At 43.8% G+C, this 26,343-nt stretch overlaps 1 protein-coding gene across 3 annotated transcripts in view; it reads right to left on the bottom strand.

The window, feature by feature from the left end:
• Positions 1 to 26,343, bottom strand: part of BPHL (biphenyl hydrolase like) — a 35,676-nt gene that overhangs the window by 6,829 nt on the left and 2,504 nt on the right. The window contains exons 2-7 of one of the 3 annotated variants that reach the window (XR_009354888.1): positions 22,129 to 22,232; positions 19,765 to 19,931; positions 18,216 to 18,369; positions 6,125 to 6,256; positions 2,670 to 2,793; positions 2,200 to 2,311 (exon numbers count right to left, since the gene is read on the bottom strand). Coding sequence is in view for 2 of the 3 variants with exons in the window: in XM_059179132.1 (XP_059035115.1) it covers positions 2,273 to 2,311; positions 2,670 to 2,793; positions 6,125 to 6,256; positions 18,216 to 18,369; positions 19,765 to 19,931; positions 22,129 to 22,232 (720 nt within the window). In the remaining variant the exon portion in view is untranslated. The remainder of the gene's footprint in view (positions 1 to 2,199; positions 2,312 to 2,669; positions 2,794 to 6,124; positions 6,257 to 18,215; positions 18,370 to 19,764; positions 19,932 to 22,128; positions 22,233 to 26,343) is intronic. The other 2 variants (XM_059179132.1, XM_059179133.1) reach the window with 2 other exon arrangements.

Here is a 26,343-nt window from a genome sequence, read left to right as displayed (position 1 = left end):
TTCTGGGGTCCAAAAAAAAACACCTATGTTCTAGGTGGGTTCTGGCCCATTTTAGCAGAGGAAGGCAGCAGGTGTAAAATGCAAGCCAGTTTAAGACAATCATTGCCAACAGCACTTCACCTTCCACTCATTTGTTCCAAAGGCTCCTGCTCTAAGAAAATGATCTTCCACCAAATAGTCTCCTGAAATAATTAACATCTGAACGGGAAGGGGCTATTTTTTTTCCCTATATTGATGTATTCTGTTGCTAGGAGATGGGTTTGGAACAGAATTCCTAAATTAAACTTCCTTGCAGACTGACTTTTATTGAATCTGGCTCTCTAAAAGAACACACTGCATTTATCACGAGCGTCAGTGTGCAAAAACCTGTCATTTCTGAAACTAGAAGACAATTAACCAGGTCAGCAAGTATATAATCCAGGCATCTTAACATCGTATGAAAATACAAGTATGTTTATGAGAGGCAGCTGCGCTGTGGGGGGAAAGTGCTATATTAGGAGGTAAAAACATCTAGGATTTGTCATTTACTAGCTATGCAACCTTGGAAGATTACTTATCTCAATCTTGATTTTCTCATCTATATATGGGGACTACATTTTTTTCGTAAGTTTGTTGTGAAGTGTAGTTAGATATTGTACACAGAGGAATGTTACTCAACCATTAAAAAAAAAAAAAAACCCGAAATCCTGTCATTTGTAAATGGATAATGCTAAGTGAAATCAGTCTGTCAAAGAAAGACAAATACCACAGTATCTCACTCATATGTGGAATTTAAGAAACAAGCAAAGAGGGGAAAAAAGAGACAAACCAAGAAGCGGACTCTTAACTATAGAGAAAAAGTGGATGGTTAGCAGAGGGCAGGTGGGGGGATGGGCGAAACAGGTGATGGGGATGAAGGGGACACTTAATCATGATCAGCCCTGAGTAACATATATAATTGTTGAGCCACTATACTGTATACCCGGAACTAATATAACACTGTATGTTAACTACATTGGAATTTAAAAAACAAAACAAAGCAGTAGTGGAACTGTTTTCTGAGTCTGGTTTCCCTATCAGACTGTGTGAGCTCTCAGGACAGGGATAGGCAGTGCTGGCCCAAGGTGGGCATCAGAAATCAGCTCATGGAGGGAAAGGGTTAAAGGAGGGAGGCAGAGAGGAAGAAAAGGAGGGAGGGAGGGAAAGAGGATTTTCTTAAGTCATTAATAAAGCCAATTTCAAAAGAATTCCATAGAATTCTAAAGATGGCCAGAATAATGACAGTATCCCTGGAACTGATACACCCCCTTAGAAAGGCTCACTTGGGTGTTGATCCTCTGGCATGTTTGGTTTAAAAAAAAAAAAAAAAAGCAGGTCACTATCTCCTGGTCACACTTCACTTTCTCCTTCAGGGGATGCATCCACTGCATGGAAAGGAAATACCAAATTTATTCAACTTTAAATTTTCGTCTCTATATAAGTACCAGCAAAAGCTGGTCCTGCATCTGCCAAAGTATTTAAAATACAAATTTCTGTTCCACACAAAAATGCACGGGACTGAAGACCAGAATTTCTGCTGACATGTATAATAAGCTTCATCAGTGTCCAAGGCTGGTTGGCAGAAACAAGAACGCAAAGAGCAAGTACCAGGTATCTGCTGTCTAATCGAGTCAGCCACCAGCATGGCTTGGTATATGTTGGTGTTTTGTGATTCTGAATACAGGCTTCCCATCTGATGTGTACATATTTAAGGATGAAACAACACGAGACGTTTACAACATATTTTTAAGTGGAAAATAGCAGGATTCAGAGCTGACTACAGAATAGTATTATATTTATGCTTAAAAAATACTAGAAAGTAGAACCACATTGAAATTGCTAATAGCAGGGGGCACCTGGGTCTGACTTTTGCTCAGGTTCTGATCCCAGGCTCCCTGCTCAGCAGGAAGTCTGCTTCTCATTCTGCCCCCCAACCCTCGCTTGTGTGCTCTCTCTCAAATAAATAGAATCTTTAAAAAATGCTAATAGCAGAATTATTTAAATGAGTGGCAAGCAGCAGGCAATTTGTTTTCTTCTTTTGATTTTACACATTTTCTCTCCTCGGTAGATAGTACTTTTATAATGATAAACCCATCTGAAAATCCCCAAATTATATAAAACTGTTTGTTAACACTGATAGCTAGAAATCTAAACTGTCTGCAGTATTATAGAATTTAGTACCTATTAGCACATTTGTCTTCCTAGAAACTGTAAGAGGTTCATCTAAGAATTCCTTTCGTTTCCGGTTACTCACAGATCCTGGCTTCTTGTGCCCTTGTGTTTTCCTGGAACCCTAAACAGAACAATATTATTTACTGATTTTGGGAAACTGGGAAGGGGGGGGACCTTAAAAACCCCCAACCTGGGGGCACCTGTGTGGCTCAGTTGGTTAAGCGTCTGCCTTTGGGTGAGGTCCTGCTTGCTGGGTCCTGGGATCCAGCACCTTATCAGGCTCCTTGCTCAGCAGGGAGACTGCTTCTCCCCCCTGCTGCTCCCCCTGCTTCTGTGCTTGCTCATTCTGTCTCTCATGAATAAATAAAATCTTAAAAAAAAAATCCCCACCCCAAAGGTCTCCTTTCCTTCCACAGCTCCCTCCATGCATGCACATCCTCAGGTTCTAGGCAGAGCTCTGGGGCAGGGACCACACTTACCGCGACCCTCTCACGTGCTTGTGTATGAAGTCGGCGTGGAACCGTGGGACCAACGGATCCTTCTCCCCGTGCACGATCAAGGTGGGGCACTGAACCAGCGGCAGCAAGTGCCCACAGATATTCCCTGCAAGACAAACAGCACTGAGACTCTGCTTCCCTGTGACCATCCCGTGAGGGGAGTCAGAGGAGCAGCAGAGAGCCGGGGCTCATCCATCCTCCCTCTGGACTTGGTGCCCCGTCCCTAAAAGAGGTGGTCTGCATTAGACAGGGTCTGAGGGGTCTTCTAGCTCTCCCAATCTGTGGGCCTCCTTTTCTGGTTCTCTGCTGGGTTTCCTCCCCCCCCAACCCCCTTGGAAAGCTCTGCTAGTAAACAAGTTTTGCCTGATTATATGCATAATGCATGCAAGACAGGAAAATAAACAAACAAAAAATCCCACAACTCTTTATATTATGGAGAGTAGATCCCAGTTTGCAAAAAGAAGGCAGATGCTTGGCATCTGAAAAGCTTTCCCTTGAGGGGCAACTGGGTGGCTCAGTGGGTTAAGCCTCTGCCTTCGGCTCAGGTCATGATCCTGGAGTCCTGGGATCGAGCCCCACATCGGGCTCTCTGCTCAGCAGGGATCCTGCTTTCCTTCTCTCTCTGCCTGCCTCTCTGCCTACTTGTGATCTCTGTCAAATAAATAAATAAAATCTTAAAAAAGAAAAAAAAAAGTTTTCCCTTTAAATAATGCCCTAAGTGGTCCTTGAGGCTCCAGCCAGCCCTCGGAGCTTCTGTACCTCCTGGGAAGTTATAATTTACACAGAGCAAATGGGCTTCTCTTCATTCCTCCTGCCTCCATATGTTCCTGACTGACCAACTCTGGGGACGATAGGACCCCCCTCTCCATTTGTAACAACATTTCTAAGGCAGATGAGGAACAACCGGCTCTGGTCCATCTTGCTGTTTCCTGGCTGGGAAATCTTGGTGGTTCCTCAGGGATGAGTTTCAGCCTCCCCCCTGGGCAAAGAAGGGATAATTCTAGTTCTCTGCAGTGGCCGGGAGGCCAAAAAGAGATGTCTTATCTACAGTTCTGGGCAGCGGGCAGGTACTCCATAAAGGGAGCTCCTTCCTCCTCTGCCTCCTCCTGGGGGTCACTGGGGCCCTGAGAAAGCTGGGAGCCAGCTCACTGGGGTGCTGCCCAGGCACCTGGCCTGTCCCTCCCCCTCAGTGGCTGGGGCAGGGGGCACTACCAGCTGAATGAGATGATGGGTTGGCCTGAGAAACACTTCTCTAGGACTCAGAAGCTGCCCTCTTCTGTCCCTGGGATGACACACACCTGCTAACCGCATGCTCAGAGGACGGAGAGAGCACTCATCGCTGAGCACTACGGGTCAGACACTGTTCATGTGCTTTGATGTTCACGAAACACGGCCTCACCTGCTTTAGCTCACCGGGTCTGTACAACTATTGGCAGGCCCAGTACTTTTATAATAAGGGTCCTAATAACCTTTCATCAAGCGCTGACCCTGTACTTGGTAGGGCACCACAGCTGAATGTGCAGAAGCCCATTTGGTCCTCACAGCACCTTACAGGGTAGTTCTTAGCTTCTTCGGTTCACAGACAGGGAACGGCAGCTTGGAGACGCTGAGGAGTCTGCCTGTCACTCTGACAGCAACCAAGCGGTGAGGCCAGACCTCACACCCAGGCCTGACTCCTTAACCCCTACGCTAAACCAAGTATCCAAGAATGCTACAAGAATAATTTCAAACAATTATGAAAAAAAGGCCTCCTATCAATGTGTGCAGGGGAGAGAAATAGTTTATTCACAGACTTGCTGCTATACACCGCTAACTCCTCTATGTTTTGACATATTTCCCTCTCTTTCTTTTTTAAAAAAACTATATTTGATTTTTTTTAAATTTCAGGTTTACAGCATAATTGAGTGGAGGGTTTAGGGATCTCCCCTGTCTCCCAGCTCCCCACATGCACAGACTTCCCCAGGATCAACACCTCCCACCGGAGTGGGACTTTTTTACAACTGATGAACCTGCATGGACAGACACGTCATTGTCCCCCAGAGTTTGGAGTTTATGTTGGGTTTCACTCCTGGTGGTTGCACATTCTGTGCAACCAAGGGTGTAGTGACATGTAGCCATCACTGTAGGATCACAGAGTGTCTTCTCATCCCTAAAACTTCTGTTCTGGACATTCTAACAGGTGAGTACTGGGATCTTATTATTTGGCTCGTCTTTTAATGAGGTTCTTTTCTCACTGTTCAGTTTTAAGAGTCTGTGTACATTTGGATAACAGTGCTTCCTCAGACATGTCTTTTGCCAATATTTTCCCCAGTCTGTGGCTTGTCTTCTCATACTCTTAACAGGCTCTTTTGCAGAAGGGACACTTTAAATTTTAACAAACATAGGACATATTTTTGAGCTGCTGATTTAATTCTGCTTCTACCCTTGAGTCTTCCTACCCCTTCCGCTCCCCAGTCAGGAAAGCATAAAAGGTTACATTTCCAAAATTTGCCTTCTTTAATGGAGGATTGTCTTAGACATTTTTTATGGCATTTTTTTGTTTTAAGAGTTGAGGGAGACACATTTTTCAAAGACCTGTTTCCACGGTTGGGTACTGCCCTGGAACAGGATATATTTGCTTGAACCAGAAAAGTAACATTTCCAAATGTCCTTTTCATTGTGAAAGTTTTGATAGGTGACTCACTCTGGAAATGATTACCTAATAGATCAAACTGATCCTTCAGCAGTCGCCATTTTGTCACCAATGTGCTCCCAGATTCGATCTTAGTTCCCCTGCTTTTCTTTCAGCAGTTAAAATAGAAGAGTGAGAGGTAAGCACTGTAAAACTACTGAAAAACACTTTACTTCAGAATTTCTCTTAAATGATGTCAATTCTTCCTGCTATTTTTCAGCCGAAGACAGGGAGTACAGTCACATAACCGAGTTCTGAAGGTGGGGAATAAACTGAACGTTCTTCCTCAGGCAAATTCTGCTGGGGCTGAAGGTCATGACACAAAGGCCCTTCTTTATTGTCCTGGGAACAGAGGATACAGCAGGGTAATGGGCCTAAATGTGAAAAAAAAAATGTAGTACACAGGACAGCATGTTTGTTTTCTGACGACCCACTCCAGAATTAGAAAGAAACAAACGCTATTTGAGGCTTCTGGAGAATGTCTGTCATCACACACACAAAGGATCAGAAGGAGAAAGGAACTGTCTGCTATTTAAGACTTCCCACTGTGAACCCTGATACATGGAGCAGGTGTGTATGCTGTATGTACAGCATTGCTAAGGCAGATTTACTACACAAGAGCGTGTATGGCGCACGATCGCTGGCATCCTCTGTTGGCACATCAGCATGAAAGGACAGTGGCTGAGGGCACTCATCGCCAGGGAATTCTGGAACACCAGGGGAGGAATGCAAGCAAAGGGACAGCTAAACAGTTCACATAACCTACCATCTGGGAGATGTTTGAATTGATTTATGCCATCCACCCACTTCTCACAGGTTTTGGCAAAGTAGTCATAGCCATATAAGGTTTCGAGAGGTTTTCTTGTTTTCTCACTCCACTTAGAAACATCTCGGATACCTGAAAAATAGAAGTATTGACAAGAACAGGTCTAGTCTAGGGGTGCCTGGGTGGCTCCGTCAGTTAAGCATCTGCCTTCGGCTTAGGTCATGAGCCCCGAGTCCCAAGACTGATTCCCGTGGGGCTCCCTGCTCAGTGGGGAGTTTGCTTCTCCCTCTCCCTCTGGCCCTCCCCCCGCCCATGCTCTCATTCCCTCTCTCAAATAAATAAGACCTTAAAGAAAAATAAAAACAGGTTTAGTCTAATGATAAGTAAGGTTTATCTTTTATATCTTTAAATAGATAAATTTATTTTAATTAAATTTAATTAAAACTTTAATTAAAAAATAAAGTATCTTTAAATATTGCAAATACAGTCCACTCCAGAGCCATGTGTGCTCTCACATGGCTTACTCCTCACCTCACCCAGGTCAGTGAGGCTTTCCCTGACAGCACCCCCCGACACACACCCACGCACAAAGAGCACCCTCCCTCCATCTACTCTGCTTAGCACCCATCAGTGCTTTGTAGCATTTTCTGTGTCCATGGCCAAATGTCTGTCTCCTTACTAAGACAAAAGCTCCAGATTAAGGAACTTGGCTTTGTTTTGTTTCCCACTTACCCCCAGAGCCTAGACCAGTGCCTGGCACAAAAGAGGCACAAAATAAGTTTTTATCCACTAAATGAAATTAGATCTGCTTTTATGCTTTCTGTTAAAGATATATAAAAAAGATTTTCCCCAATTAGAGTTATCTGAGTAAAAGTTTTTATAAAAGAAAAAGTTTTTTTCTGAAGTGTGATCAGGTACACTAAAAACAGACAAATTATTCATTCTAGTTTCTGTTTCTGAAGAAATATGGGTGTAAAAGGCTAACTACAAACTTGAAACTATATTACGGATGATTCACTCTCAGAAAAGGAAATAACAGACCAGCTGGGTGGCTCAGTTAAGTGTCTGGCTTTGGCTCAGGTCATGATCTTGGGGTCTGGCTCCCTGCTCAGTGGGGAGTTTGCTCCTCCTTCTCCCTCTGCCCCTCCCTGTGCTTGTGCTTTCTCTCAAATATATAAATAAATAAATATTCAAAAAAATAAAATTTGGGGCACCTGCGTGGCTCAGTCATTAAGTGTTGGCCTTTAGCTCAGGTTATGACCCCAGGGTCCTGGGATCGAGCCCTGCATCGGGCTCCCCACTCAGGGGGAAGCCTGCTTCTCCCTCTCCTACTCCTCCTGCTTGTGTTCCCTCTCTCCCTATCTCTCTCTCTCTCCGTGTCAAATAAATAAATAAAATATTAAAAAAAAAAAACCTCATGAACAAACTCAATTACTCAGCCCACCCTTTTCCATATTTCTTTAAACACACTGATAATTCTAATGCTTCTGAGCCTATTACACATTGCTTAATGTCAGCTTTTAACATGGTGCTTCTCCTACACAACATACCTCAAAAGACAACACATGACTAATGACATGAATTCATACTGAAAATAACCCCTCCGCAGAGCTCCCGACAGCGTGAGGACCCGGGCACGCAGCCTGTATGCACTCAGTGAATGCAGATTACAGAGTGGAGGGAAAAGTGCTGTTTACAACCACAACTGGCAGATGCTGTGACAGCCAGCGCCAGATCGGTACCCGCCTGCAGAAGTAGGCCCAGCGGTGCACCTGGAAGCCGAGGGAAGCTGAGCTGCTCTGCACAGGAGTGAAAAGACTTCACAGAGGGGTGCAGAAAAAGGAGAGGTGGAAGAGGGGAGAGGAAAGAGGAGCCAGCAAGAGGTCATAAAGATGGCCAATAAAGAACTCTCCCACAGGTATTTCTACTTTGGGCTCTATTGCAGACCACACCCTCTGCAACGTGCCCTTCTGGGGAATGACTAGATTTTTTTTTTTTTTTTTTTAAGGTAGGCTCCATGCTCAATGTGGAGCGCAATGCAGGGATTGAACTCATGACCCTGAGATCAAGACCTGAGCTGAGATCAAGAGACAGTACTCAATGAACTAAGCCACCCAGGTGTCCCTATGGCTAGATTGTTCATAAAACAAATTTACTGTTGCATTGTTGGAGTTGCAGCAATTAATGGAAACTATCATATGGAGGTGTGTGTGTGTGTGAGAAAGAGAACCTAAGAAGAGAGCAAAGACTGGTGAGACTACTCAAAAGGCAGGGTTGCTTTTGAGGGAAATGGAACTGGTAGTTGGGACTGGGTGGGTAGAGCCAAATATGAGATTTCTAGATTAAATGGAGATGAGAATGGCCCCAACCTGGTATGATCCTGTGCTTCGCTAGAGTAGCAAATGTAAATCCTCTGTGAAGGAAAGGAAAGTATCATCAATTTGTACGCATGGTCTGTGTGTGTGTGTTTTCAGATTAAGAGTAAGCCGATATTCGCTGTAATCACAGGTCACAAAACAATCAGAATCTTCATAAAGCTAATGAAAAAGCTAGAATATTGGAAGAGAAAGCTTACGAAAAGATGGAGCCCACCACACAGAGAGACAAGAAGATGAATGAGAGGAAAGATGGGAAGGCAAGGCCCACAAAGTCCGATCAGTCCCGGACTGGGGAGAGTGGGAAATAGCACATGAGAACAGAGGAGATGCAGTACAGGAGGGAGGACATGGGCAAGAATGATTTCCAGAACTGATCAAAGGTAAGGGTCCACAGACAAAAATCAATGTAGCCCAAACTGGATAAATAAAAAGGAATTCGCATCTAGTCGCGCAATAGTAAAACAGCAATACATCAAGGAGAGAAAAAACCTGGGACAGCCAGAGATGAGACACATCACTCCAGAGGGGGAGAAGCTAAATGGGCAAAACCTCTCAACAGCAGTCGAGGAAGGCAGAAGACCGTGGAATGGCAGAGAAAATAATCTGCCATTTATATTTCTGCACTTAGCCAAATAATCTTTCAAGAATGAATGTGGAATCAAAGACATTTTGAGGTGAAAATGGAGATCACTATTAACAGAGCTGCCCTTCAAAAATGAACTATTGAGGGCGCCTGGGTGGCTCAGTGGGTTAAGGCCGCTGCCTTCAGCTCAGGTCATGATCTCAAGGTCCTGGGATCAAGTCCCGCATCGGGCTCTCTGCTCAGCGGGGAGCCTGCTTCCTCCTCTCTCTCTGCCTGCCTCTCTGCCTGCTTGTGATCTCTGTCTGTCAAATAAATAAATAAATAAAAATCTTTAAAAATGAACTATTGGGACTTCATCAAGATTAAAAGCTTTTGCACAGCAAAAGAAACAGTTAACAAAACCAAAGACAACTGACAGGATGGGAGAAGACATTTGCAAATGACATATCAGATAAAGGGCTAGTATCCAAAATCTCTAAGGAACTTATCAAACTCAACACCCAAAGAACAAATAATCCATTCAAGAAACGGGCAGAGGACATGAACAGACATTTCTGCAAAGAAGACATCCAGATGGCCAAGAGACACATGAAAAACTGCTCCACATCACTCGGCATCAGGGAAATACAAATCAAAACCACAATGAGATACCACCTCACAGCAGTCAGAATGGCTAAAATCAACCAGTCAGGAAATGACAGATGATGGCGAGGATGCAGAGAAAGGGGAACCCTCCTACACTGTTGGTGGGAATGCAAGCTGGAGAAACCACTCTGGAAAACAGCATGGAGGTTCCTCAAAATGTTGAAAACAGAGCTACCCTACAACCCAGCAATTGCACTACTGCGTATTTACTGTAAAGATTCAAATGTAGTTATCCGAAGGGGCATGTACACCCGAATGTTTATAGCAGCAATGTTCACAATAGCCAAACTATGGAAAGAACCTAGATGTCTATCAACAGATGAATGGATAAAGAAGATGTGGTATATATATACAATGGAATACTATGCAGCCATCAAAAGAAATTAAATCTTGCCATTTGTGATGATGTGGATGGAACTAGACGGTATTATGCTTAGCGAAATAAGTCAATTGGAGAAAGACAACTATCATATGATCTCACTGATATGAGGAAGTGGAGATGCAACGTGGGGGGTTTGGGGGGTGGGAAAAGAATAAATGAAACAAGATGGGATCGGGAGGGAGACAAACCATAAGAGACTCTTAATCTCACAAAATACAAACTGAGGGTTGCTGGGGGTAGGAGGTAGGGAGAGGGTGTTGGGGTTATGGACACTGGGGAGGGTATGTACTATGGTGAGTGCTGTGAAATGTGTAAACCTGGCGATTCACAGACCTGTATCCCCGGGGCTAATAATACATTATATGTTAATAAAAAAAAAAATCAGAACTGCCTTTGAAAAACTTCTAAAAAATAACTCGAGAAGAAAGAGAGGTGAGCTTGGGAAGAATATCTGAGACGAAAGAAGGAAAGGAGAGTCAAGAAACTGAAGAATGTGTCCGTAAGAGTGAAAACACACAAACATGCCAAACTAATGAGAAAACAGAATGCTGGAACATTTTTTTATGTTAATATTAGTTCTGTGTGTAAAGGAAGCGAAAGGACAAGGCACAAGCTATGCTGCCTAAGGACCAAGGCAATTACTAATCAGCAAGGGGATAATCAGACTGTCCAACAGCAAACATCCTGCAAATCAGTAACATCATCATAATATTGGAAGTGGTCTAGTCTCAGGCTGGGTGGAGGGTCCTTGGGTGTATGTCCTGTTGTTAGACTTCACACGGTATGCCTGTTAAACATACCATTTTAAAACTTTTATGTAACCTTTGATATATAAAAATCAACAAGAAGAAACAAAAAGACATGAATAGGTACAATACAGGAGAAAAAACCACAGTGGTGCATACATGTGAAAAAAGATTCTCAATCCGGGGCACCTGGGTGGCTCAGTGGGTTAAACCTCTGCCTTCGGCTCAGGTCATGATGATCTCAGGGTCCTGGGATCGAGTCCCGCATCGGGCTCTCTGCTCAGTGAGGAGCCTGCTTCCTCCTCTCTCTCTCTGCCTGCCTCTCTGCCTACTTGTGATCTCTGTCAAATAAATAAATAAAATCTTAAAAAAAAAAAAAAAAAAGATTCTCAATCCTCAGAAAGAGGAAGATGCAGATTCTGTCCCCCAGTAAGGTACCATTTCACATCTGCTAAGAAGTCTGATGATTCCAAGTTTTTGTTGAGGATGTAAATTAAGGAATCTAATATGCTGGTGGTGGAAATGCATTTATGTAGTTGGAAAACAGCTGGTTACTTGCAACATGGTGTATCTGCATATGACAATATTCAGCAAATCTCACATATGGGCCTATACCCCAGATGGACACTGCGGCTCATAGGCCCCAGGAGACATGCGCATGAATGTTCACAGTGACAGTGAAAACAGACCCACAGTCCATTGATAAAAGAGATGGAAAATAAAATACTGCTGCCCAGTAGAATATGATACAGCAGTATCAGGAAGGAAGCTTAGAAATTCAACATTCATTGAAAACAGTGAGTCACAGAAGATGATCATAGTATGAAGTCACTTTGTATGGCCCGAAAACAAATAAAACTAAATTACATATTGTTTAGGAATATAAACAGTTGTGACAGAAGTGTTTTCCAAAAGGCATAGGGATGATCATAGGCCTCAGCTACAGGCAGGGGTGGACTGGGGAGGAAGCATGAGCATACAGTGAAGGTACGAACAGTGATTAGTCTTAATGTGTGGCGGGCTCATGGGTGTCCATAAGTTACAGGGTCACATGTGTTGCATTATGTGTATCAATCAATTAAATAAAATTCAATTATAAAATAATAAATTTACATAAAATATTATATAATAAATTACAAAATAAAATTTAAATATATACTATATGCCTTATATAATATATAGTATTATATATATTATTCATGTTTAATTTATATATTTATAAGATACACAAATATATTTAATGTAAATATATCTATATTTAATATAATACAATGTTTTATTATTATATTTTAATGTTATTAATTGTACTGTAAGTGTAACATTTTCCACAAAATTATATATATTTTTATAAAATAAAAAAATTCTGCTGTGACAGGAAGGCCAAGATCTTTCAAGATCCAAGTTGGCTAATGTTCAATGTGAAGACATTTTTCTTGCTAACATGTAAATGCCTCCTCAGGATAACGAGAGATTTCTCCAAGTGAATTAACTTAGTAAAAGCAGGCACTAGAGTGAGGGGGATCTATTAGTATGTAAATTCTGGGGCATGGCTTCAGACTCTTAGGGACATTACTATCTAAATCTCAAGGGGCAGAAAAATCCAGCAGTAGCTGGGCAAGCAGATGTTCACCCCAAGAACTGTGGTTAAGCACACAGGCTCAGAAGTCAGCCTGGCTGGGTCTGAATCCAGCACTCGTGCCTGCTACCTCTGTGATCCTGAGCAATTAATTTCCTTAACCTCTCTGTGTCAGTCTCCTCAACTGAAATATGAGAATTATAATAACCCGAGATAAAGAGTAAGTAAGTGGGGCACCTGGGTGGCTCAGGGAGTTAAGCCTCTGCTTTCACCTCAAGTTGTGATCTCAGGACCCTGGGATCAAGCCCCACACTGGGCTCTCTGATCAGCAGGGATCCTGCTTCCCCCTCTCTCTCTCTGCCTGCCTCTCTGGCTATTTGTGATCTCTCTCTCTGTCAAATAAATAAATAAAATCTTTTAAAAAAAAGAGTAAATAAGTTACATATGAAATGTGGCAACAACAGTACCCAGCACATAACAAACACTCGAAAATATTCTATGTATTTATATACTTACTTCTGTTAACTATTTTTTCAAGAGGAAGCCAGTTTTACCCCAAAGCATAATTTCCACCAAAAAATAAGTAGCAATTATGTTTCACAGTTAAGTTCCTAAAATAACTATTTGAATCAAACTATTTGTTGATGCAAAATAGATATAATTTGTATCACCCCCAAAATGGATACATTTCTTTTTTTGAGCATAATTTGTGCTAAGCACCAGAAGAAAACTCCTTCACTATTAATTAGTGAATTAATCCAGTAAACGTTATTTGAAGGGGGCTGAGCGTGGGTCACAGCATGTACAAATTTCAATGAGATTTGGTCTCTTGCCCTCAAGAGCCTTCTTGTCTAGAGTTATAAACAACCTCTGTAGAAGAGTGGGATAGATGTGATGGAAGAGGCTGGGGGAGGATGGTGGAGGGTTAGTGAGCTCAGAGGGGCAATGGCAGGAAGTGGCAGTGGTGGTGGGCTTCCTGGAGGAGGTCTAAGTCTGTGAGAACAGAAGCCAGCAAGCAAATATGGGAGCCATGCCATCTACTACTGTCAGGAGTTTCCAGGTGTCCAGAGAAAAGGATGGGCACGTGGGGGTAGAGGAGACCAAGCAGCACAGAAGGACCTGGAAAGACGGGGTATCCAGGCTCATTCAAACTCTGTGAGCAAAGCAGAGGAGTCTGAACTCTACTTAACTGGAAAGCTATGTAAGACCTTGGAGGGTTTTCAAGTAAGATATAATGAGATTTACATCTTAGCAAACTACCATCCAAGCAGTTTGGAAAGTAGACTGAAAGGCAGTAAAGACAGGGCAGGTTGGAAAGTGCTGGTGGAGCTAAGTGGAGACAGATGGGGAGGCCTGGACCTGGGGCCTGGCAGGAGGAACGGAAAAGGTGAGATGGCTTCCAGACAGAGCTCAGCAGAACGCTGGAAGAACTCGGAGGACGGGAACACGACGCTGCAGACATGAAACGCTGGGCTTTACTGGCAGACCTCCCAGCGGGGCCATCAACACAGGTTTCTTCGCTTGTCTGAGCCTCAAGTTGAGTCATAAGTAGCTATGTTAATGTGAGTTCATAGCAGCCATTCCATGCATCATAATTCAAATATTCTTTTGCAGAAGAAAAAATACATTCAACTGACTGTCGCTTAGCAAGGTGGGAAATGCAGCAGGAGGAGCAAGTGTGGAGGAACGATTATGACTTCAACTTTGGACACACTGAAGGTAAGGGGCCAGTGGGGCAACCAGGTAAGAAGAATGGACACGAAGTTGAATATCTGGAATTTGGGAGTCTGAGGACGCCAAGGGACGAGGGAAGTTTCTTGGTTGTAAGAACGGGAAGAGGAACAGAGAGCTCCTTTCTGGATGGTGGCCGGCAGATAGAGCAGGGAAGGTGTTGAACCAGAGAACAGGCAGAGGTAAGGGGAAAGCTGCGCATGTGGAGGTGAGAACCTCAAGCCAGAGGAAGTTTCAAGAAGAAGGGTGGGATCATGGGGCACCTGGGTGGCTCAGTGGGTTAAGCCTCTGCCTTCGGCTCAGGTCATGATCTCAGGGTCCTGGGATCGAGCCCTGCATCAGGCTCTCTGCTCGGCGGGGAGCCTGCTTCCTCCTCTCTCTCTGCCTGCCTCTCTGCCTACTTGTGATCTCTGTCTGGCAAATAAATAAATAAAATCTTAAAAAAAAAGAGGAAGAAGAAGGAGGGGGAGGGGGAGGAGGAGGGGGGGGAGGGGGAGGAGGAGGAGGCTGGGATCAATATTACAGCACGTGTGTGTTTTCAAATGCCGCAGAACGACCAAGGAGCTGAAGGGCCATAAAGCATCCGAGGAGCTTGGCAGCAGAGAGGCCCGGGTTCCACAAGGCTGGTGGGTCAGACGCCACCTCCCAGCCCCGGCAAAAGTCAGGGAAAGAGTGGGGTGTGAGGGAAGGGCCTGGCGGCCAGGAAGGGCAGCCAAAACACAGTTGAAACACAGCAGAAAGTAACAGAAAGAGGAGTTGGAGGTGAAGAGGGAGCTTCTCAGGATTTGTCTGCATAAAGGAGGGAAGTCAGAGTCACTGAACATGTGGAGTTCACACAGTAGTGACTGAGGGAAAGGTGTCATAGGGTGACAGCGCCCAGGACAATCGGCCCTGTGACAGGATGTGTGAAGCGCTCCAGAGCCCGAGAGGCACAAGCATCCACTGGGTGCTTGGCGCTGGGCCGCGAGAGCTCAGATGGTGGCTGAAGCAGCCGTGTGTGGTGAGGACACTGGGCTGGACAGGAGGGCACGTAGGCAAGCACGGGAGCAGACGCCGAGGCGGAGAGGCACAAAGGAGCAAGCCTGTTTCAGGAATGGCAGCTGTTCAACGTGGGAGCCGCACAGGAAGGCTGAGGGGAAAGGAGCAGCTGGCTATGAGGCGGGCCGGGCCCAGGTGCTTGGATGTCACTGAAGTCACTGAAGGAATTTAAGTCACAGAATCCAAGGACCAGGCTTTTGCCTTAGTGAGGAGACTCTTCTGTGGAAGACCAACCGCCCTCAGAGGCCGAGGGTCTGAAGCAGGAAAACGGTGGGCAGGAAGAGAGGAGGGGTTGCCTCCCAGGGGGACCTGACCCCACTCATGAGACAAAAATTATGGGCTGGGGTTGGGAAGAGTCGAGAGTTATGAGGTAGTGAGTTCAAGGCAGACACACTGGTTACAGGCTATCTGGAGGAAGGTGCTCAGCCAGTAGATAGAAGTCTGGCTCAAGGGCTCAGGAGGAGTCTGGCTAAAGAGTGGTTTAGAGAACATCACCCCTAGTCATAGCAGAAGCTGTAAGATGTCTGCTCCAGCGAGCACCCAGTATCTTTTGGGTGTGTGTGCTGGTTAAGCTGGCGTGAGCCCCCAGCTCAGAGATTATAGCTGGATTCCAGACGGAACAAGGAGCAACTAAAAGGGGTAAAAGCAGGAGGCTGGACAGTTAAACCTTAAGTAACGACCCAGAAAGGGGATGAGTTTCTTATTTCCCTTTTCTTCCTTCGAGTCTCAACTTTGAGACACAGGTGAGGGGAGAATCACACATGTGGCTGGGGGTTGCTGAAAGCGAAACTTCAGGAGAAGACCCCTAGAGTTAGCCAGGGACCAGGAACCAGGTTCCCCTGCTTGAGGAAAACTGTTTCTCTCTCTCTCTTTCTTCCTACTCTAGTCCATGGGCCTGCACTACTAGTCTGGTGGCTGGCAGGCCCCTAAAGCCCCAAGAGAACACTATCTCTCTGATTGAAGGTACCAGAAAAAAGGGGACCATAGTAATCAAAATCCCTGTTATTTCTTCTATCTCTTTTCTCTGGCTGTTTTTCCCTAAAGATGGCTCCAGTTGCATGAACTGCACAATAGCAGGGGATCAGGGGGAGGCTGAGACCTGTCTTTCTGAGGGAAGTCTGTGCTTCTGGTCATAGGAGCTGGGTCCCTAATTCTGCATATGAACTGATCAAATGGTTCAAGTCCTGGGATCACCCCTGAGTTCTCTGTGCCTGGGAAAGATGCAAAAAAGGATTCAGCATAAGCGTCAAGAACTGAACAACCATATGAACCACTACCTACGTCCCAGCATAGCCTGAGTGGGGTTTGTGTGGGGCAGACACGAGGAAGTGTAGCCCAGTCCTCAAGAATGGACCTGATGCTGGAACTACAGCCCACAGAAGGCTAAACAGAATTTGCGGTATGAACCTACCTAGGCTGACTGCATGCCACACACACACACACACACACACACACAAAAAAAAATATATATATATATATCAATGTTCCTCAGAGTTTTAACAGGATATGGAGTCACAACATAGTACAGTAAAAACAATCCCAAATTAAGCAAAGTACAAAACCAACAAATAAATGAAGAAACTCTACAACCCCTAAAGAAGCAAATCTGACCAATTCTCAAGGGAAAAGACAACGAGCAAATGCTGACCCTAAGATGACCCAGACATCGGCATTATCAGACAGAGAAGGCAGGCATTGTCACAGGCATCTCCATTCCCTTTACAGGATTTTCTTCCCTCTGAACCTGGTAGGGATACAACAAGGACAAGCAGGAGTACTGATTAGGATGGGTGACTGCTTCAGACTCATCATTTAAGAGGTTCACTGTCCTTTCCCAAACAGTGCAAAGAACTAAGATTCTGTAACAGAACACTGCCATTTCATGGCTTACTAAAATCAGGTAACTTGCAGAACTAGCTGAATAAAACTAGACTTGTCATATTCAAGTGCCTGGGTCTGCAAATGTTTTCTGTCAAGGGCCAGAGAGTATTTTTGGCTTTGCAAGCCAAAAGGCAAAATCAAAGGTATTAGGTAGGTAGATTTAAGGTGAGAGACCTCTGACCCGCTTGACCCCAACTGCCTGAGCCTGGCCATCTGGGATCCAGTAGAAACATACTCATAATAAAAAGCCATCAGATTGAAGAAGAGGGTCCTGGTGGGTCAAGCTGGCAGATGCTGGTGATGCAGTAGCCCAGGGGAGTTTTGTGTTTTGCCCCAGACACCTCCAGATTCCAATGTGCCCTTCTTTTCTCCCAAGAGCTGAGAAGTTTCAGTTTGGTCAGCCTGCTGGAGGCTAAGCAAGTACCAATTTGCTGACCGCAATCCCACAGCTGGGTACCGGGGAATGGCCAGCAGTCACCAGTGTGTAAGCAGCCACCAGCACAAGAACTGGGCAGCAAATCTGGGTGCAGAGGAGGAAACGGGGATGGAGGGGGCACCCCTGCTTGATCTCTAGGCCTGACGGCACTGGTCTTCTCCATCGTTGCTTAGCCTTACAAAAACAGATGGGCTGGATTTGGCCCACAGGCTGTAATTTGCCAGGCCCCGTTCTCTTGCTTCTAAAAACTTCAAAGATAAGCTTGAAGGACAACCTTATGAGATGTGAACAGCACAAAATTTCTTTATCAAAATATAAGGTTTCATATTTGAATACAATGTTCCTTTTTACGCTCCCATAATTTTAAATGAGGTTATGAAGAACACTTTCCATCAAGCCCTCCCTCCTTGTAGTTCACTATCAGTAGTCAGAAATGTGAACGTGGATTTTCTAGAACCTTCTCCTGAGTCACTAAGGTGTCGCTTCTGCAAATCCCACAGCTGGGTGGAAAGTGTTAAGACACAGGCTGGTTGAACTGCAGGACTTTTCTGAGACCTCATGACTTTTCCAACTCAGAGTTGAGAACTGGAAGCAGATGAGACAGGACTGACTTGTCAATACACATTGAAGTTAAGTCCCGAGAAGGGGAGAGCAAAGGTGCCATTGTCATGACATCTCTGATTCGTGAAACCTACCCTGATAAATCTTCTCATCTTCATCAGTCACGTAGGCATTGGCTCCCCAGATCACCATCTTGTTGATGTATGATGGGTATTTTGCAGCCGCAATGAGAGAGGTGATGCCACCATCACTCCACCCCAGCAGAGACACCTTCTGAAACTTCAGCGTCTGCAAGGAATACAGCGAAACACATAGCACAGCCGACTGCTCCTCTCTGCTAAAGGAATCCCGAAACTGACAATCATCAAAATCAATACAGCTGTGAGGTTTGGAGCAGCCGTTGGCAATTAAAGAAAAATGCTAGACTCTGTCATTTGATGATACAAATGTGTTTTCCTAAATTAGTTTTGGGGTAAATATAAGTATCGTAAAATCCTAAGTAACTCTGAAACTAATAATGCAGTATATATTCATTAAATTTAATTTTTTAAAAAAACCCTAAGTACAGAGTATTGTTTTGAATTAATGAGGGAACCACATCTTCTGGTTGGACAGAATCTCTGGAAGCAGTAGCGATCAGCTGTCCTTGGGAATGACAAGTAACATGTGCACACACACACCCACGCCTGAGCGAAGGCTTTGAGAACAGTCATGCAGATTAGAGAGGGAAACTTAATATTTACTGGGTGGAATGAAGTCATCGCATCTGATAAAACCACTGACTGCAACTGTGGGAAGAACGGGGTGGAGGAGAATGGTGTCACGGGGAGGTTATGTTCATCCTTAAATCAATCAGGCTCTGAAAACGTGTTCGACAGGGAAACTGAATTAAGATTACATCTGAGAGATGCTGCCTCGAAGTAAAAATAGAATGATTTGGAAAATGAAAGATTTAACAAATATCAGCCCAAGATGCTGAGGGGACTATACATTGCTGTAAGTAGCATGGATAGTCATTTGGCTCTATCTTGTAAAAGGAACATCTGTGTCTTCTACACCCCAGCACTGTCCCCTAGATATGCAAGGAACTCCTACACCTGTGCACCAGGGGACAGGTCCAGGGGTTATGCTGAGCAAAATACAGACAAATACTATATGATTTCATATACTATATGATTCCAAATGTGGAATTTAAGAAACAAAACAAATGAATAGAGGGAAAGGGAAGGAAAAATAAAATAAGATGAAAACAGAGAGGGAGACAAACCACAAGGGACTCTTAACTCTAGGAAACAAACTGAGGGTCCCTGGAGGGGAGGTAGGTGGAAGGATGGGGTCACTGGGCGATGGAGGGTACAACTGTGATGAGCACTGGGTGTTTTATGCAACTGATGAATCCCTAAATTCTACCTCTGAAATTAATAATACACTATATGTTAACTAGATTGAAAAAAAAAAAAAAAAAGACTGACTGGAAAGGCAGTCTTAAAGTCATAGCAAGAGTATCTCTAAACAGTTGGATTGTGGGATATTTCTACTTCCTAATTCATACCTATTTGAACTCCCTGAACTTTCTGCAGGAATTACACAGTATTACTCTTACAGAAATAAAATAAAAAAAAAAATGGATGAAGACATGCCCAGCCCTCCTCCCTCCTCTGGGCTCTTCCCTAAGAGACCCACCTTCATCAAATCAACAGCATCTTTTGCATCCCTTTCAAAAAAGTCCGCTGGGAAGTCTCGATCTGGGGGTCTGGAATGTCCATATCCTCGAGGATCCCAGGCAACCACTGTGAAGAGCTTCTTATTCAGGTTCTGGATCTGGGGTCCAAAATCAGTCTCTCCACTTCCTAAAAATAGCCACTTGGTTACCCTCAGGTGAATGATTTCATTATTTCAAGCATGTTAAGGTAAAAGCAGAAACAACTGCAATCTTAAAACAAAGTAACTAGTTTCTACTCAAAAGTTGGACAGCAGGATGCAGTCAGCAAAGTAGCCTTGTGATAATAAATAAAATCCATTTCCTGAGACGCTGACTTCCTTTCCTGGTAGAGTTCAGACTTGCCTTTTGTCTCCTCCTAGTGGCTACTTTGAGGATTCATTTGATCCTTTATTACTTCAGCACTTTTGATATATTCCCAGTTAATCTTCATTAAAAATTTTTTTAATTAAAAAAAAAAGAAATTCATGAAACTGCATAGAAATTGACTTACTAATATGGTATGCTTCTGGGTAATTTTTTTTTTCTTTTTAAAAAGTGACTGTTACGGGGCGCCTGGGTGGCTCAGTGGGTTAAGCCACTGCCTTCGGCTCAGGTCATGGTCTCAGGGTTCTGGGATCGAGTCCCACATCGGGCTCTCTGCTCAGCAGGGAGCCTGCTTCCTCCTCTCTCTCTGCCTGCCTCTCTGCCTACTTGTGATCTCTCTCTGTCAAATAAATAAATAAAATCTTAAAAAAAAATAAAAAGTGACTGTTACAAATGAGAGAGATCCTAATATGATCTGTCAACGAATTTATATGATTTGATCCAAGTTATTCAAAGTAGAATTTTAAATTCCCAGGTTTTTTTTAACTAGGCTAATGTGAACAGCCCTGCAGATTTTATTTTCTGGTTATAAGTAAGCACCAGAAAACTCAACTAAAACATTAAAATGAGAGGGAGGGCAGGGTGTGGAGGGGAGTAATCAGATTCGCTTGTTTCATTCAAACAACAGCATGTTAACAAGTAGAACCCCGTTCTTGAGGCTGTGGTGGAGCTGACTGGCAGTTCCCAGCCTGCCCACGAGGTCATGGCCACTGTGTGCAAACACCTACCATGTGTGGCATGGAAGGTTCTAAGGAGCCCAGTCCAGGGGCGAGTCAGCATTTTGTTTTTAAAGTCTGCTTAGCTGGTAAGGGCTTGTAGCTCAGGCCACACACAGATACTAAACATCTTGTTTGATAAAGTAGTTATTATTACAAAATGTCTTTTAAGATGGTATTTAACAATATCAAGGACCACGATTTTTTCTGGGAAGATCTACCTTTCTGAATATCAGGCAAATATCAGAAAACCTAAGGCAAAAATATAAATGGAGAGGGTGTCTGGGTGGTTCAGTTAGTTTAATGTCCAATTCTGGATCTCAGTTCAGGTCTTGGCCTGTTTGTGAGATCAAGTCCTGTGTTGGGCTCCACGCAAGGTATGGAGCCTACTTGAAAAAAAACAACAAAACTTAGATGTGTATCACATTGCTACAATGTTGCTATAATACATACATTATATGTGTATACAATGTTTCGTGTATATATATACATAGTATACATATGTTTTTGCACATATATATGTCTTCTACACACACACACACACGTGTGTATATAAGTTTGAAAAGGCATTTTAGCATTTAACTTTTACAAGAAAATAAATCACAAGGAAATAATACATATTGGTATTCTTTAACTAAATTAAAACAATACCCAAAGCCTTAAAACCAAATTTGAGTGTCCTGGAATCACTGAATATTATCTCCCTGAGCTGGATACAGGTAAATTACTTATCTGGAAGATAAAATCGAGATCCAGTTGGCTTTACTATGCTCCATTCATGCCAATCTAATTTTGATTTCCAAAAAGCTTTAAATTAAGTCTTGCTCTTAGCTCTTATTTTAATTGAGCATATAATCAACTGCAACAAGGGGATTAATCCACCTTCTAGCACTGGCAGTCTTGCATCCTGGAATCCCTCAATTCCAGGCTCACTGGGATGGTTGGTTAGTAGCTCATCTAGTTAGTCGATCCCTTCTGCCCACACCCTTCTCCTGGACTCCTGTCATTCTCCCAAATTATAGGTAACTACAGGGTGTAACTGCATGAAAAAAAAACACCTGGGTATTTAAGGGAATAAAGAATACATATAGTAGAAAGTTACCTTTCTTTTCTGTCACTTAAATTTGTAGCAAATATTAAAGCATTTAACAAAGCACTAAAATCAATAAATAATATTTGGCATCTAATAATGTGAATGCATCATAGACTACACAGCACACAAATTCCATTAAAAAACTTCCAGACCCAGCATTCCAGGAAGCAGGAGGACTGCATGTTCTCCCTCTCCCGTCTGCTGATAATGCAAATGGACACCATTCACAGCCACTTTGGCAGAGGTTACTGAGGTGCTGCAAGAGAAAAATCCCACCCCCAAAGAAAGATTACTTAGCAGTATAAGCGTAATGTGAACAAACCGCCCTTACCTATCCCCGAGTCACCTCCAGTACCCTTCTCAGTCTTCTTGGATTCCTTTGATTTGTGCTTAAGTTTCCCAAACCTAACAGGGGACCACTCACTAGACTGCAGGTCTGAACTATGCCTTCATGTTTGAATGCCCTACACCGCCAGCCCAGGGCTTACCCTATGACAGTACTGAAAGGTTGCTGAAATCAATAGCCATACACCCTCAAGGGCTCACACTTGGTGAGCTGGAAGCCAGTGGTGCCAAGAATGCAGGCGGACACTAGCTTCACTCAATGACATGCGAGGTTGAGCAACCAGGACATAGAGCCTGGAGTCACTGGTCAGGACCTTTGCAGATCTAGAGGGGTGGCCTGGGACTTCTGCTGCATGGCAGTGTTCCTTGGGGCAAGTCTGATCTCAGGAGTCCACAGAGAAGGCCTTGGTCCCTAGGCAGTCCTTTAGGCATATGGCTTGTCGTGTTCTCTGGCCAGTCACTGCAGGGCTCTTGGAGGGAATGCCTGTCTGCACTGCTACGGCTGGCCTGGTTTTTAACATGTTGCAATATGTGTGTTGATGATTAAACACGGGGGTCCATAACCTTCCGTGTCAAGAGTGCTCCCTGGGCTGCTGACCTTCCTTAGCCCAACACCACCCATGACATAGTATCTAACTGGACATGCTGGCATAGGAGTGTGCCCAGGTCTGTTTGGACTGATGCGTGTACCGACCACATCAAGGGTACCGCTCTGATGAACCTCTCCTCTGCGGCTCTTCCAGAACCTCCAGAATGACTATGCAGGGATACATAGCAATAAACACACACAAGACTCCTGAATCAGGCTCTAAAAGCCTCCCCACGGATTTCCCAGGTGGCTGGGTGACGTGCGGAAAGGACATTTTGGCATGCCAGGACAGATGCTGGAAGGAGGTGCTCCTCTTCTCCTGGCAGAATGTTAAGGAATTTAAATTAACCACTGTCCCCCTTTTCTTTATGTATTTTCTATCCCTATTACCTGACTGCAATTAGTCAAAATGCTTACAGAAATTAAGCATTTTTTTAAAAATGAGGTCCTCGGCGCCTGGGTAGCTCAGTGAGTTAAGCATTTGCCTTTGGCTCAGGTCATGACCCCAGGGTCCTGGGATTGAGCCCTGCATTGGGCTCCCTGCTCAGCCGGAAGTCTGCTTCTCCCTTTGCCCCTCCCCCCATTCATGCTCTCTCTCTCTCTCTCTCAAATAAATAAAAACTTCTTTTAAAAAATGAGCTTCTCTTTCCTCTTTTGGTTTCCTCTCATCACCAGTTTCAAATGAGAATGCAGAAACAAATGTGTTGTATACGGGTACATTAAGTCTTAACACAATTTCTGCAAATGTAACAGAATTGGGTGGTAATAAAGCCTGACATAACTATAAGCTCCTTATCTACAGAAAAATCATGAAGAGCAATAATAAATCCACTGAGCAACTGTGCTATCATACTGTCACTGCCAAGTTCTTCGGAGTCATTCATTTTCACTGTTAAGGTGGCTCTAGGATCCAGATAAAGGCAAATAATACTCCGGGAATAAAGATTCACCTCTGCAAACATTAACTGACATATTCATTTTTGCCCACAGTCTAGCGGGAGAGAAGATAAAGAGACAAGAGATTCCCTCTGCAAACCACCAGGGAGAGAAGGTGATGACCAAGGCCAGGAGCACAACAAGCATGGCTAGAACTAGTTAGTAGGATTTCCCATATTCACCACCCAGGAATGAGGCAGCAACTAGCTAGAGATGACCTGTATTCACATGGCTAATGTTAGCGATGATGTGTGTCTTTGTTGTACCTCGTGTCCTAAGATTTTTGAGGGGTTCCCCTTCCTTGCCGCATTCAAGGACATGCATATAGGAATCCTGTTGTGCAGGGAAGATGGCACATACAATGAGAGGAACCCCACTCCCCACGGCATCTTTCTCAACATCCGAGACAGTAGGATTTTGTGGCTGGACACTGCTGACTCTCCCTGTCTGCAAGTGTTCGGGTCTCCGGCAAGGGCACTGCCATAATAGGCATCCTTTCCTTCAGCTTTCATGATCATTCCAAAGTCTCTAATGCAAAAAAACCTCTAACCTCCCTTTGCGTTTTGCTGTATTTGTGTTTTGGTTCCCCATTCCAAAATTCATCCCCGAATTATCCCCATCCCATCTTTTCGTTGCCCAAGATGAAGGCAAAAACAAAACCATGTGGTCTAGAATTTGGCTTAATAGGAACTCAATGTCAGGGAGGTTACTAAGGCAGAAGACTTTGAAGATAGTTTTAGAAGAAAGACAGAGACCATATGGGGTAGCAGAGGTAACTGGAGAAGAGTGAAAGAAGTAGCATTTGGGTTGAACTTCCAAAAGGAGTAAAATTTTGAAAAAAATATGGTGTGGAGAGTTTTTCTGGAAGAAGAAATAGCATGATCGAAGGCCCAGAGCAAAGGACATATTTATGTGGGGACAAGGCAATGTTCAGCCTGACAGGAGTGTGGAGTCAGACAGAGAGGAAGGTTTGGGCTGAATGTTGAAGAGGTCCGCAGCTAGGCTAAGGAAAAATAACATGTCCCTAGTGCCTTGTCATCAACATCCTATGTGTCCCCATACCAGAGGTACCTGCCCCACTGTCATATCAGCCCACACCATGGGGTTAATGGAGGCTATCAACAACCTTTCATGGATCTCCAGGTTAGGGAAACAGGACAGGGAAGTGTTTATGAACAAAAGTAAATCAAAGCAAATCAATTTCAAATGCAAGAAAAAAATTTTATTTAAAAAAAAGTTGCTGAATTAAAAAAATAGTTATCAAATCATTTACTGAATAAGATTTATTTATCATCAATAGAACACTGAAATGAGGGAAGCATTCTTCTCTCCAGCTTAGCAAGGGGCTCTTAGACAGTATGTCAGGCCTCATTTTATGTGTCTGTTGATAGAAAATCTGGCTACAGTGGCCCTGAAATGTGTATTATTACTTGACCCACAATCAAGAGACCAAATTTCCCAAACTGTCACACAGGAAAGAGGATATAAAACTTCAGAAAGACCAAAAATGAATATTTCCTTCGGGGTGTCCATCCATCTTTACCACCACTTTCTCCCTGCTAGTAATTAGTTCACTAACTCGGAGCATAAAAATGGAGTTTTAGGGGTACCTGGGTGGCTCAGTGGGTTAAAGCCCCTGCCTTCGGCTCAGGTCATGATCCCAGCATCTTGGGATCGAGCCCCACATCGGGGGCTCTCCTCAGCAGGGAGCCTGCTTCCTCTTCTCTCTCTGCCTACTTGTGATCTCTGTCAAATAAATAAAATCTTTAAAAAAATAAAAATAAAAACAGCCTGTAGGAGGGCATACTCATCTAGAATCGCCTTATCTTCTATTCTTTGACTCTCTTTCTCAGGGAAGCTGGATAAGCAATTATGTGAATGGGACAGAGGTCACAAGCAATACAATGATAATAACTCCTTGACGGAGGGGGCCTTAACTCCCTTCCAAGAAGGAAAGTTTCCTTTAAGAATCTAACAACTTGGGGAAAACAAACTAACACTTAGTTTCATTACTTAAGCTCAGTAACCAACTCTATTAAGAGCTTACTTATCTCACTTGTTTTGCCGTGTGATGTACATTACACTTACCCTAATTTTATCGTTGATAAACCTGAGGATTAGAGTGTTTCAACAACTGGCCCCAGTCACATTACTGGCAATTTATACCTAAGTGTCTGACATCAGCACCTTTGGCATTTTGCCTTTGCTTAGAAATAAAAATGGAGGGGCACCTGGGTGGTTCAGTGGGTTAAAGCCTCTGCCTTCAGCTCAGGTCATGATCCCAGGATCCTGGGATCAAGCCCTGTATTGGGCTCTCTGCTCAGCAGGGAGCCTGCTTTCCTTCCTCTCTCTGCCTGCTTCTCCGCCTACTAGTGATCTGTCTGTCAAATAAATAAAATCTTTAAAAAAAAAAGAAATAAAAATGGAGCCAATTAATACGACACATCCTCACTCTGAAAGTCCTACATGTTCTCCGTTTATCTTATGTTCAGCTAAT

The sequence above is a fragment of the Mustela lutreola genome, chromosome 6 (genome assembly GCF_030435805.1).
Source record: "Mustela lutreola isolate mMusLut2 chromosome 6, mMusLut2.pri, whole genome shotgun sequence".
Classification (NCBI taxonomy): domain Eukaryota; kingdom Metazoa; phylum Chordata; class Mammalia; order Carnivora; family Mustelidae; genus Mustela; species Mustela lutreola.
Note: the sequence above shows the minus strand (reverse complement) of the source record. Positions and strands in the feature narration are given on the sequence as shown.